General features: G+C 47.9%; 1 protein-coding gene across 1 annotated transcript; it reads right to left on the bottom strand.

The window, feature by feature from the left end:
* Positions 1-666: 666 nt before the first annotated feature.
* znf281a (zinc finger protein 281a) lies at positions 667-11,569 on the bottom strand. Its single transcript, XM_084472171.1, has 7 exons — positions 11,441-11,569; positions 9,162-9,660; positions 6,003-6,104; positions 5,533-5,659; positions 4,968-5,051; positions 4,506-4,624; positions 667-4,089 (listed from the first exon to the last, which is right to left on the bottom strand). The coding sequence occupies exons 2-7, from the start codon at positions 9,603-9,605 to the stop codon at positions 2,443-2,445; spliced, it is 2,523 nt and encodes an 840-aa protein (XP_084328297.1). The 5' UTR covers positions 9,606-9,660; positions 11,441-11,569; the 3' UTR covers positions 667-2,442.
* Positions 11,570-12,657: the final 1,088 nt, after the last annotated feature.

The raw sequence follows: 12,657 nt of genomic DNA, 5'->3' as shown, positions 1-12,657 counted from the left end.
CTACAGCACGGCCGTGTCCGCTTGACCCGTCCGTCGTCCCTGGGTTACAGTGAGATATGAGGTATATGGTTTGGAAAATAAGTATTTACTGCTCGAATCAAGCGGTCGGTGGCCATTGACAGCCCCCCCCACCCCCACCCCCCTCTGACAGCATCACGGTCTGTATTCAGCCGTGGTTGGGGATCGCTTTAAGTCAATGTGGCGCGACTGGCACATAGAGGACATGGAGATGATATCACCCGGAGTTGGTCCTAGAGAAAGGACGCGTACATTTCCAGACTTTTTTTTTTTTTCGTAAGGATTTGAAAGGTTGGGTTATTGGTTTACAATTCAAAATAGAAAAGAAATGCACGTGTATGTTGGCATTAAAATGACACTTTATACGTGTTTTTGGATGCAGTTCCGCACTGACAGATTGGGCGTTGACTCTGGGCACTAATTGAGTGATGGCAGCATCACGTGGCTTAGAATGAGTACAATTAGGTACATCGCCATTTCTTTCATACATGGCTACTACGAGTAAAAAGGAGAAGAAATAGTCACTATCAATTATCATAAAACGCAATTATAAAGCAAAAATGCTAAACTGGGTAACAATTTTAACTAAAACTATGGGCTGTGAATAACAATTACAATATCCCATTCAATTTTTTTTTAGAAACCCCCCCTCCCACCTTTTCCCCCTCCCCGTGTATAATAGACAATGTTAACCCCCCTCCCACCCCAACCCTGAATAAAACAAAAAACATGCCATCTAACTAGATCCCGACCGATATATCGGCTGGCCGATTTCATCGGTCGATATTGGCCAATCACAGATAGATCGGTATCGGCATATACGTTTGCCGAAATGCTGTTGATGTATGAATGTAATCGCCTCTTTAAAAATCCTCTGTCGTGGCTGAACCTCTAAATGCACATCTTCGTAAACACTCCCAACACTAACAGTTTTACATCCTGTTGTGTGAAGGTTAGTAGCTCCTCCCCATACTACGGCTAATTGGTTCATTTAGCTCATGATTTTATGTTGCTGGGGCCCGAAGCATTTCTGGAGGGAAAGCAGCAAATCCCAAAGGAGCTGCTCCACCCCAAGGATACAACGATATAAATATATTGAATAACGGCTGATAAATCAATATCGGTATTTTTTTTTTTTTTTTTTTTACATCGGTATCGGCCGGGCTCTATGATCCAACCGTAGGCTACTCCCTGCCCGCCCCAAACCGGAGCAGGCATCTCTGTGTAAGCCAGTAGGTAGACGTCTGAGCTCTTCTGATACGACAGGCGAGTTTACTCAATGCAATAAACGGCTCAAAGTGCTGATTGGATTATTTTTTCTAGAGAGATTTTGCGGAGGAAGGTGCGGGAGGGAGAACCATTCTCTTTTGCTGCGCAACGGCGACCCCTAGTGGCACGGAAAGTCACTGCCTTGATTTCGTTCTGCCCGGGGATAAAACACAACTACTACACATGCAAGTTGTCCGTCCTCCTCTCTTCCTCTAGTTCACCTGGCAACCGCCCAGAATGATTAAAACTGTATTTTTTTTTACATCATATATATTTTTTATAAATATATATATTCTATATATGGCCCTTGTGGAAGAGAACATGAGTTTCACATTGACAAGACAGTACCATAATCTCTATTTAGCCAAGTGGAAAGTGTTCTCAGTGTATGCGAGCTGGCAGAAGTCGGTTATTGTTGCACACATTCAAAATAAGGAAAGAAACATACACTGTATAAAACAAACGTCTCTGGAGTTCTGAACGCACACTTGCGTATGGCTGGGTGTCTCGCCCGACCAAACTCACTCATTCCCCACATTTTTTTTCCTGAGTAATACTTTAAAACCGTGTAACAGACAATAACTTTGTTTCTTTTTTGCTTGTTCAGTCCTAGGCTGATCCCTGCCATCGTTATCATTTGCCCTATTCTTTTTAAATCTTACACTTGTGAAGTTGATTGCTCAAATACGTGTTTCATTGCTATTATTTGCTTGTTTTTTATATATATATATATATATATATATATACATATATACATATACATATATACATATACATATACATATATATATATATGAATCATAAATGGATTAAATTAAAATGGAGTGAATAATAAGATTTATTTTCACATGCAAAAATGTGGATCCTACGATGATAATGACATTGCATTTGTAAGAGGCCTTGCAGCCGTGGTGGGGAAGAGGTGCGTTTGTGGCAGTACAAAAAACATAGTGTCTGAATAATTAAAATTACAATAATAATTAGAATAATAAAATAATAAAATAGATGCACGAAAAACGAGAAAAATTGGACATCCTTTTTTTTCTTCTCTCTCTCTCTCTCTCTCTCTCTCTCTCTCTCTCTCTCCTCTAGCTCTCCCTCAAAAACCAACCAAGTATATTGTTCTAAAACAAACAAAAAGCCCCGCCAAACATCTCATCTGTAGCTTTGGCTCGTCTGCGTTTTGGAAGCTGTACTTACTGGCTCATTGACATCGCTTAACAAACTGCTATACCCTGAGAACTCGGACACGGACGCGCTCCGTATCCGGTGGTCCACCTCTGCGCCCGAGTCCCCGCCGTACGACACCAGCCCGCAGCCGTCCGCCTTGTACTGGGCGCCGAACGCCTGGGCGAAGTTCTCCATGTGGTACGAGGAGGACGACGACTTGGCCTCCAGGGACTCCAGGTCCTGGGACGACGAGAGCCGGTAGGCGCCCTTGGTCGCCCGTGCCTCCTTCTGGCTGCTGCTGAGGTCCGAGGGGCTGATCTGGTAGGAGGAGGGCGGCGGCGGCGAGGACGACGAGGAGGAGCCGGCGTGCTGCTTGTCCGTCTGCTCGGTGAGCTCCTGAGAGGGGGTGAGCTGCTGGTGCGCCGAGGGCTCCAGGCCGCTCAGCTGGAAGCCGTGCTGCGGCGACGAGCCCGCCAGCATCGCAAAGTGAGACTTTGGCACGGAGGAGGAGGAGGTGGAGGAGGGCGAGGAGGAGGCCGGCATGGAGGGCGAGCCCACCGACTGGCCGAAGCCGCACTCCAGCGGGGACGTCGTAGTGTATATGTTCTTGTCGGCGTAGAGCGGGTTCCCCGGGATGGAGGCGGAGAAGGGGCCGGGGCTGTGGTGGAAGCCGGCGTAGTGGCTGGTGCGCTCCAGCGCCTGCAGCAGGAAGCGCGAGTACTCGTGCATGAGCACCGCCTTCTCCCCGGTGGGACTGGGGGCGTCGTGGGAGGGGTCCGCCGGGTCCGTGGGGATGGGGTGCAGCTGCCCCACGTGGTGGTCGCCCAGGTCAAAGTGCAGGTCGTGGGGCGAGCCGTCGGGCTTCTGGGTGTAGTGGTCCAGCAGGCTCTGCAGCACCTCGTCCGGGATGCCCGACCGGTCCAGCTTGTCCAGCCCCATGTGGGACGCGTCCAACAGGGCCAGGGGCGCCTCGCCGTCCATCGCCCCGGACACCAGGCCCTGGATGACCGAGGGCTGGGACGCCAGGTGCCCCGGGCCCATGTCGTACTCGTTGCCCGTCCCCCCCGGGGGCGGAGGCGGCGGCTGCGGCGGCGCGTTGTTGTTGTTGTTGTTCCCCGCGTTGAGGTAGCGGCGCTTCTTCAGGAACTGCATGGCGTCGTCGTAGGTGCTGCTGTTGCCGCACGCCTTGGTGCCGTTGCTCTGCATCATGGGGAAGCCCTCCATGCTGGCACTGGGCTCCAGGTGGCCCTGCTTGGCCTGCTCCTGGGCCTTGCGGTTGGCCTTCTTCAGGGCCATCTTCGGGGCCCCGCCCGGGTGGCCCTGGGGGTTCTGGTGCGAGGCGCTGGGGCCGTGGTTATCCAGCGGGTAGTGCTGGACGCCGTAGCCGGCCTGCTCCTGGACCGAGCCCAGTGCCAGACCCGCCCCCTTCTTCCTCTTACGCTCCCCGCCCTCCCCGTTGTTTTTTGATCGCCCCTTCTTGCGGCCGGTGGGCGCGGGGCCCCCCTGGGAGACCCCTCCGTAGGCCTGGTCCGGGTGTCCGCAGCCCAGGTCCAGCAGGTCAGAGTCCCTCCTCATCCCCCCTTCCCCGCAGGTGCGCTTGTGCTTCAGCAAACGGTCCGTCCGTGAAAAATACTGCGAGACAAGAGAAACCATGCCAACGGTGACGCCTACAAGCCAGGTAAATCACATGCAGGTACAACGACATGTGGTCTTGGGCCGTGCTAATGGCTGGAGGACAATATCAATACTGCAATAATTGGACCGTTACAGATTTAACCAGCTTAGCTCCCGATGTGTGTGTGTGCGCGTTTCAATTCATGTATGTGCGATTTACTATTTTGCAACTTAGCCGATGCTTTAAAAAGGTACACGTGTCTACTTTATAGATTATCTTAATGAGTAGGAATGGGTTAGCAGTCTTGTTCAAGAATGACTACAAGAAGACTTTGGGTCCAAACTCTGAACCTGAGATGGAAGTTGAACACCCTAACCCCTAGACTTCGAGTTTGCATGTGTATATGCATGTGTATTTTCTGTGTGGTGTATACCTGTTGGCAGGTCTCGCATCTGTAAGGCTTCTCTCCGCTGTGAGTCCTCTTGTGCCGCTCCATGTGGTACTTCTGGATAAATCGCATGTTGCACTGGTCACAACTGAATGGCTTCTCTCCTGGACATCAGGAGAAAGAAAAACACAATTCAGATCGATGCAGAAATGCCCTCCGTTGAACCAAAGAACATTCAACCTTTGCTGCATTCAACTGTATTCTCCCAATGAGGCATTGCATCATGGTGGCAGAATTCCACTTTTTCACAGGAGAAACATTTCATAGAATTAAAACACAGCACGTGTTTGAGAGAAAATCTCACTTTTATAATCCTTAAAATTGCTGCAATTCCTCTGAAATTATGCTGAAGGCTCTAACCTTTGAGATCAGAACGAGGATATAAACAACACACTGGTCCTCAAAAGGTGACCCCCCCCCACGCCCTGGAGACCGGGAAGGACTTACCACTGTGGATCTTCTCGTGCCGCTGGAGAAGGTACTTCTGTATGAAACTCATGTTACATTGACTGCATCTGAACGGCCTTTCACCTGCAAAGAGACCACAAGCAGAATGCATGTGCCATCAAAACCACACCTTTTTGATTAGTTCCAAATGTCCTGCCCAAAAAAGAAAGCAATATTGACAGACAGGTGCCATTCTTCAAGGAGGTGGGTCTGCACACAGAGTGCAGACTATGGTGTATTCTAAAATGGACTGCAGCAGTGGCCACTCAAAACACTTTACAATATTGCCTAACATTCACCCATTCATGCACACATTCACACACCGACGGCGGAATCAACCATGCAAGGTGACAGCCACCTCGTCGGGAGCAGTCAGGGTGAGGTGCCTTGCTCAGGGACACCTCAACACTCAGCCAGGAGGAGCTGGGGATCGGACTAGCAACCTTCCGGTAACCAGCCAACCTGCTCTAACTCCTGAGTCACATGCCGCCCTACACAGCAAAGAACAATTAAAAAAAAAAAAAAAAGAAAATCAGTGTCAGTGGAAATGGGGCGGTGCCGGTACCGGTGTGGATGAGGACGTGACGGCGCAGGTGATAGGAGCTCCGGAAGGATGCGCTGCAGTGCTCGCAGATGTGGGGCTTGGTGCCCGGCGACAGGCTGCAGCCATCTGCGTCCAGCATCATCGATTGCTGAGCAGGGGAACAAAACGAGGGAGAATAAAGCTATTAGGATGAGGTTACCATCGGACATACTGCATAGTACTGGGCCGGAAACAATGGCCAACTGTGTGGATCAATTCCACTGACGAGGATGCATATCAATTGTGTAATTATAATAAATGTGTCTTATTGCATTTTAATTACTTACAATGAAATACATTTACAAACAGACTATATTCTACACAGAGACTCATCCATTATTTAAGCACAGTTTAACTTAAGTATTTAACAATGACTATTGTTAAATAGTATTGATCAATGAAATCCAAGGACAGCATCTAACGGACATGGCGAGAACCACATGATGACCAACCTTGGCTTCGCCTCGCCTCTTCTTGGGCTTCCCCTCCTGTCCGTCACCATTTGACCTCCGACCTTTCCTCCCAGTGGCCTCCTTTCCTAACCGAACGGGCAGCTGTGAGGATGACAAAGGAGGGGGGAGCAGTGAGCCGGCTGGGCAGAGAAACTCAGTCTTGACGTCTTCGGCACCACTAGCATACATGTAGCATACTAGCCCCTTAGCATCTTAGGGTTGACACATGAGCCAGGACGTTAATATTGGACCAGGCCAACCAAAAAGTAATAGAAATTGTTAAATTTGTATACAATTCAAAATAATTCAGTAGACGTGAGAGCCCCATTTGAATGATCAGAAATACACACATTTGAGGACATAGTTCTGGTAGACTATGGCTTAGAGTCAATTTGTTACATTTTCTGAACAAAAATAATATTTATGTTTTTTTTGTTTACAAAATCCTGACAACAGCGAAGGCGGCATCATGTCTTGTGCAACGAGAGGCACCAGAACACAGCTACACTGGGCCATGTATGCTCCCTGGTCGCTGTTCCTTTTGTTTAGCCTCCCTGGAACATAAATTACACTTTATTACCGGACAGCCCCTCTCGGCCATGGGGAGCCGGACTGGGAGTGAATGAATCAGAGCCCATGACACAGTCAAGTGGGCAGATCCATCTAGCCAAAACAGACCTGATTTCCGCCGTTTAAGTGGAGCGATGCCAATGGCCGTGAAATGTATGTATTAGGATTCACTCAGTGTGCCTCCATGTGTGTGTGTGTTTAGATGAGGAGAACCCTTTTGCCAACCCAATACTGTGGGCTCAGATGAGCCATAGCCTTATGCTAATCGATCGACAAGAAATGTGTCTAATTAAATTTTGATAATCGATATAATCGTTGGTCGTTAAGTACAGATAACAAACAGTTGCTGCTTAATGTGATGACATTACAAAAGCCGCCTGCTTGTCAGATCAAGCACATTTAATCCCTTGGATGGAATTTGCTATAATTATTGATAATTTATAGACTTAATTGCACTATTAAAACATGCGTCCTTGGGTGCAGCCCTATCTTAATCAAAGTCTCACCTTGCTGTTCCACTTCCACACACGCACACACACACACAACAACTTTAAAAACACAGCCATTGTGCTAGAAAGGTGTGAAGGTGCGTGTGCCTGCGTGTGTGTACCCTCCAGAAGAACAAAAGCTGCGCTGCGTGCTCCAACAAGACAGCGATGACGTCACCATCACATTAGCATTCATGCTTTTGAAGCGGGCCAGATGACATCAGCCTCCTTATGGGGAGGACTGGGGGGGGGGGGGGGACGTGAGTAATCCTTTTGTTTAGCTCTCATCCCGAAGCCTTCAGAGCTTTGACTCATTTTAACTTGGAAAAACTGAATCCTGGTGCAGATTTTCCCCCTTTTCTCTTTTTCCATTGCAGATATTATCAAAATCAGATTTCCCATTATTAACCGTCTAAAAATGAGGCAAAGAGAGGACATTGAGCCAAGCGATATACAATATCCCGTAGCTTATGAGATCCTCTACGACGCTATTTCAACATTGCGACACTGAACGTTCTTATGTGTAAAATATTTTGTTATGTTTGTTGATGTTACATTACCACAAGTTAACTACATTGTTTCAAACATGTCAATAACCCACTGGTTATTGGTTCAATGCTAAATATTGACCAATACCTAACTAACTCATACATAAGAGACATTTATTCCAATCATCAAAGACATGTATTTAGACGGATGTCTAAATACATGTCATACATCTAAATACATTTAGACGGATGTCTAAATACATGATGAAGGCTTCTGCTCGGCTGGGTAGTAATTTGGTTTGATGTTGGTTGCACTGGCTGAGAATAGCCCCAGAGAAACGCACACTCTGCAATCATTAACACTAGATGTTTCGTAAGTGCTTCATAACTTTGTCTGGAACTACTCCAAAAACGGGATGCATTTTATATTAACTGCTCTGACCTCTGAGTGGCTTTGCGTTTAAAATTAAATCCCAAAACCATCCATTGTGCATTAATTAGTCGACAACGCAAGCATAGCATTAGGACAGAGAGGGAGAGAATTGGTCTGCGTTTGCTGGCGGCTGTGATGGGTCACGTGTTGTCATGATTAACCAGAGCCGCTGAATGAGAAACTAAAATGACATTTACGTCCAGATAAGAATCTCAGCTGATCCTGTCCGTTACACGTTCAACACAACACGAGTGACTCCTCCCTCAATGCTCGTCTTGAGTAACGTGGATGGATGGCTGAGCCAGTGTGAGATGCATGTGACCACAGGCCTTTCCAGACAGGAATTTCATGGAGGCCTTGTTACTAGTGAAAACCACAAGTAAACACCAAAATCACTTTTTCAGTTTAACACAGTTCGGTTCAGGTCTCACAAAGTGCAATCGCCATTTCTGTGTTATTTAGGACAAAAATGTATCACGTTCCCAAACGGGAGGATGTTCTCTGTACATTAAGAGGGGTCTGCCACTTCTAGCAACTCTTTTCCCAGAGTGGACGTTTTCTATTGGCGAGCGTGTGACGGGTTTTCGCCAACGCCCCTCACACCTGTTCCTACGAAACCCAATCTGTCCCGTTTTTTAATAAAACCTTTCCGACTGTTTTTTCCCTCGCATCGCATTTTTTAATCGTCTGGGCGGAGGTTCTTCTGCTAAAACGTGGTTTACTCCCTTTAAGGATTTGCAGATTTGCCTACAAAAAAGCAAGTCAACACTCCTGCTCATAAGCAAGGCGAGGGTGGTGCAACACCTGGGGTTTGTGGCCGGGCCGGCCCTATGAGGCAGGCAGCCCACCGCTCCACTGCTCAGCATTCGATGGGTAAAAGAGAATGAATTTCTCCATGTGGATTAATAAAATCACATAAATATCATTATTGCTTGGCAGCAGACGCAAACAAGCATCACTTTATCCCAGACCTGTAGTTCTATTTCTCCTACACTCCGCATTATTCCTCAAACAACGCGTTCATTGCGTTTCATTTTATCGACGCCATGTAGAACTGCCCAACCAGGGAGGGCCGTAGCGACCAGCTGTACTTTAAGTTGTGTAACGTCTCGAAATGAGGCCTCAGATCACATGCCCACGCCTCTCTAGTCATCCACTGGACAAGGTGAGGGTGACTCACCTGGTTGGCCATGCTGAGGTCCTGCACCTGGAGACTCTGGTGGTGGTTGCCCAGGGTCACCTCCAGCAGCTCCGTGCTCCTGCCCTGGCCCCCAGGGTACAGCGGCAGGCGGTAGTCGTGCTCCGTCAGCTTCTCCTGCTTGATGCCCATGGTGTGCACATAGTCCCCCACCTGGCCACAGACCAGACTCCCGCCGCCGCCGCCGCCACCGCCACCGCCCAGGCCCTCTCCACCGCCACCGCCACCACTGGGCGAGTCCCGCTCCTTCTTGAAGATCATCTCCTGTGGCGGGAGGTCCTGCATGACGGACTGGGCGGCCAGGCGGGTGAAGGTGGTCACCGGCGGCAGGTGGCTGAACATGATCATGCCCGAGCCGAAGCCGGAGTCCATGCCACCGTTGGTGCGTAGGAATTCGTTCCCTAGTTTGTCTTGGATGATGTTCATGGTGAGTGTGGGCTGGCCGGGGTAGGAGAGCTACACGGTGCCAATCCGATTCATCCTGAGAGAAAGAGAGAGAAACCGATGATTGTTTGAAGGCTGATGAGACTACAATAAGCAGGGGACTACTATACACAATGATTATCCATCTTTCAGCATATGGTTAAAATCTGTTTTTTTGTTTTTCCTTTGAATAATGTTATAAACCCCTAAAACCATTAATATACAATATTATTGTACATAGGTTCTGCTCAAATATTTTTTAGCGCTACAGCACAGGACACAAACTGATTCTGGGAGATTGAAAATCTCTACGGTTTAGTATTCAGGTGGATGAGCCTTGGTCTGAATGGGCTACAGTTATAGAAATACATCAAGAAAAAGTGCTCTATAGATCTAAATGTGCTTGTCCACAATTTATCCCGCATTATTACCAAATTGGCTAAAAGACCAGAGTTCAATTCCGGGGGTGAAAAGAACAAGGTCGTAGCAGTGCACATATTTGAACAAATGTGTAATAAAAACTCATTATTCTATTCGTATCTAAAATGAACTTTAAGGGTTTTCAATGTTTCCTTCAATTAAAGCTCATCGACACATTACAACTCACATCACACTGCATATGCTTAATATGAACGGCCATGCCATCATCATTTGATCTCGCTAATGCGTATAATGTGATGCCAAATACCGACAGTGCGCTCGCAAAGGGTTAAGCAAACTTTTACAGATATGAAGACGAAAGGTCGGCTCCGACACCTCTCTGGCTCTGCTCCCAACACACGTTAACCCACTCTGCGAACTCGCAAAATTAAAAATGATAAACAATAGTGCTCGGAAAAGCTAAGACATTAGCCGTGCAATTAGCTTGCCTAGCGAGCTCCTCGGCTAACCCAGTGTTGCGGGGGCCTTCTTTGTGATGCAGGATCATGCAATTATTAATACGGCCATGCATCGGGACGGGTCCCCGCACCGGGGAAAACAGACGTTAACCTCCACGTTCAAGCTCCAAAGTCCCCCTCAGGAAGAAACCCCGACATACCTTCACAGGGGGGCGACCGAGCTGATCGTTAAAGGCCAAGTTTACCAATTCAGATTGAGTTATAAAAGTGCAAAACAGCACTGCAACGCGAACGTTACACAAGCGCAAGGCGAGCAGTGCGCATCGTCCCGGAGGGATACACATGAACTCTGGAGGTGTATCTCCATGTGTCGGGTTTCTGCAGGACAGATTGTGTACAATGTATTTCAATATTTATCATTTTAAATGCATTTGTCTGTACAGGACGGTTAACCGTGAGTGCGACAACACACGCAGCGCTATGTTGACCCTCATCACAGAATGCCCATGCAACCCGGGCGAACAATGATGCTCGTCTGCTGGGCTAGCCGAGACGGCTAGCTAGCGAGCTAACTAGCGGCAGTGGCGCTGCACGGCCGCTAGTTAGCCTGCTAGCAGAGACGGCTAGGTGGCTAGTGGCGCTGTGCAGTGGCGCTGCACCGCCGCTAGTTAGCCAGCTAGCAGAGACGGCTAGGTGGCTAGTGGCGCTGTGCAGTGGCGCTGCACCGCCGCTAGTTAGCCAGCTAGCAGAGACGGCTAGGTGGCTAGCGGCGCTGTGCAGTGGCGCTGCACCGCCGCTAGTTAGCAGGCTAGCAGAGAAGGCTAGGTGGCTATGGCGCTGCACCGCCGCTAGTTAGCAGGCTAGCCAGCTCCCTGCTAGCTGGCTAACTAGCGGCGGTGCATCGCCACTGCGCAGCGCTTTGTTGTCTGTCCCACGCGTGTATGCGTAACAATGTCGCCATAAGTCTCGCAAAAAACGCTTTTCGTCCTTTCTCCTTACCAGTGCATGACCCCGACTTGCTGATTCGGCGTATCTAATTCACACTTAGGTTCCCGTTTCGATTTTTTAGAACCAAAATATTGTTCTTCTCCCGCTGCTGCCGCAGCTGCCGTGTTCTTCCATCTTGCCCGAGCGCAGAGCATTGTGGGCTTTAATCTGGCGGCTCGGGAGCGGAGCTGCAGCCGGGCTGTTTGATGTGCCTCCACGGGACGGGCTGCTTGATGTGCCTCCACGGGCCGTGGGGAGCAGCGCAACAACAAGGAGTGCATGCATGGGGATGCAGGGGTGGACGACTGGTTTCTGTCAGTCACAATTATAGGGTGCTCTTTTTGCGATAAAATATTAAAATAATGAACATGTGAAAAATGCGAACGTTTCAACAAGGAGTAGCCTAAATGCATGGTGATGCAGCCGGGGTGGACGACTGGTTTGTAACACAGTTATAATCCTCATAGCTTTGTTTATGTTATTTATTGTGTTCTATAGGGTGCTCTTGTTGCTCTAAAACATTAACAGATTGTGAATGTGAATGTAAACGTTTCTGACAGTTATAATCCTCACAGCTTTATGTGTATTTTTTATTTTTGTTTTATCGGGTGATCTTGTTGCAATAAATATTAAAATAATGAAAATGGGAATGTGAATTTTACAACAAAGAGTACATGCATGGTGATGCAGGGGTGAACGACTCTCACAGTTATAATCCTCAGCTTTGTTAATATTATTTATTGTGTTTTATAGGGTGTTCTTGTTGCTACTGATAAAACATTTTAATAATGACCTTGTGAATTTCAATGTTGAGAAAGCATCCCTTAAAATGACCTGCGAGTTGAATATTAATTAATAACAACAATAATAGGCATTTGTGTCTATCAATGTATCCTTATGGATTGTGTATCTGTGTGTGTTTATGGATACTCGGCACATGATGCAACAGCACAATAATACATGTTTCTTTACTCAGTGGGAAACACTCCATGGTCGCAGTTGTTTGATCTCTTTAGACATTCCCACAAGAGCAGTGGTCTGGAGAATGCTCAGACAAAGAAGATTATCAGCCTCTGATTCCCTGAGAGCAGATGTAGAGGCCTGTATATTATATGTAACACTTGATCTGGTGGCTGAGCAGGGGCGTATAATTGTAAATGCACATTATAATGAGTCTGGACCGTTTGGACCGTGCCCATCACGCTGCATGTGCTAATGACCTAATTAAT

The sequence above is a fragment of the Micromesistius poutassou genome (assembly GCF_964030765.1).
Source record: "Micromesistius poutassou genome assembly, chromosome: 1".
In the NCBI taxonomy this organism is placed as follows: domain Eukaryota; kingdom Metazoa; phylum Chordata; class Actinopteri; order Gadiformes; family Gadidae; genus Micromesistius; species Micromesistius poutassou.
This window is presented reverse-complemented; position numbering and strand designations above follow the sequence as displayed.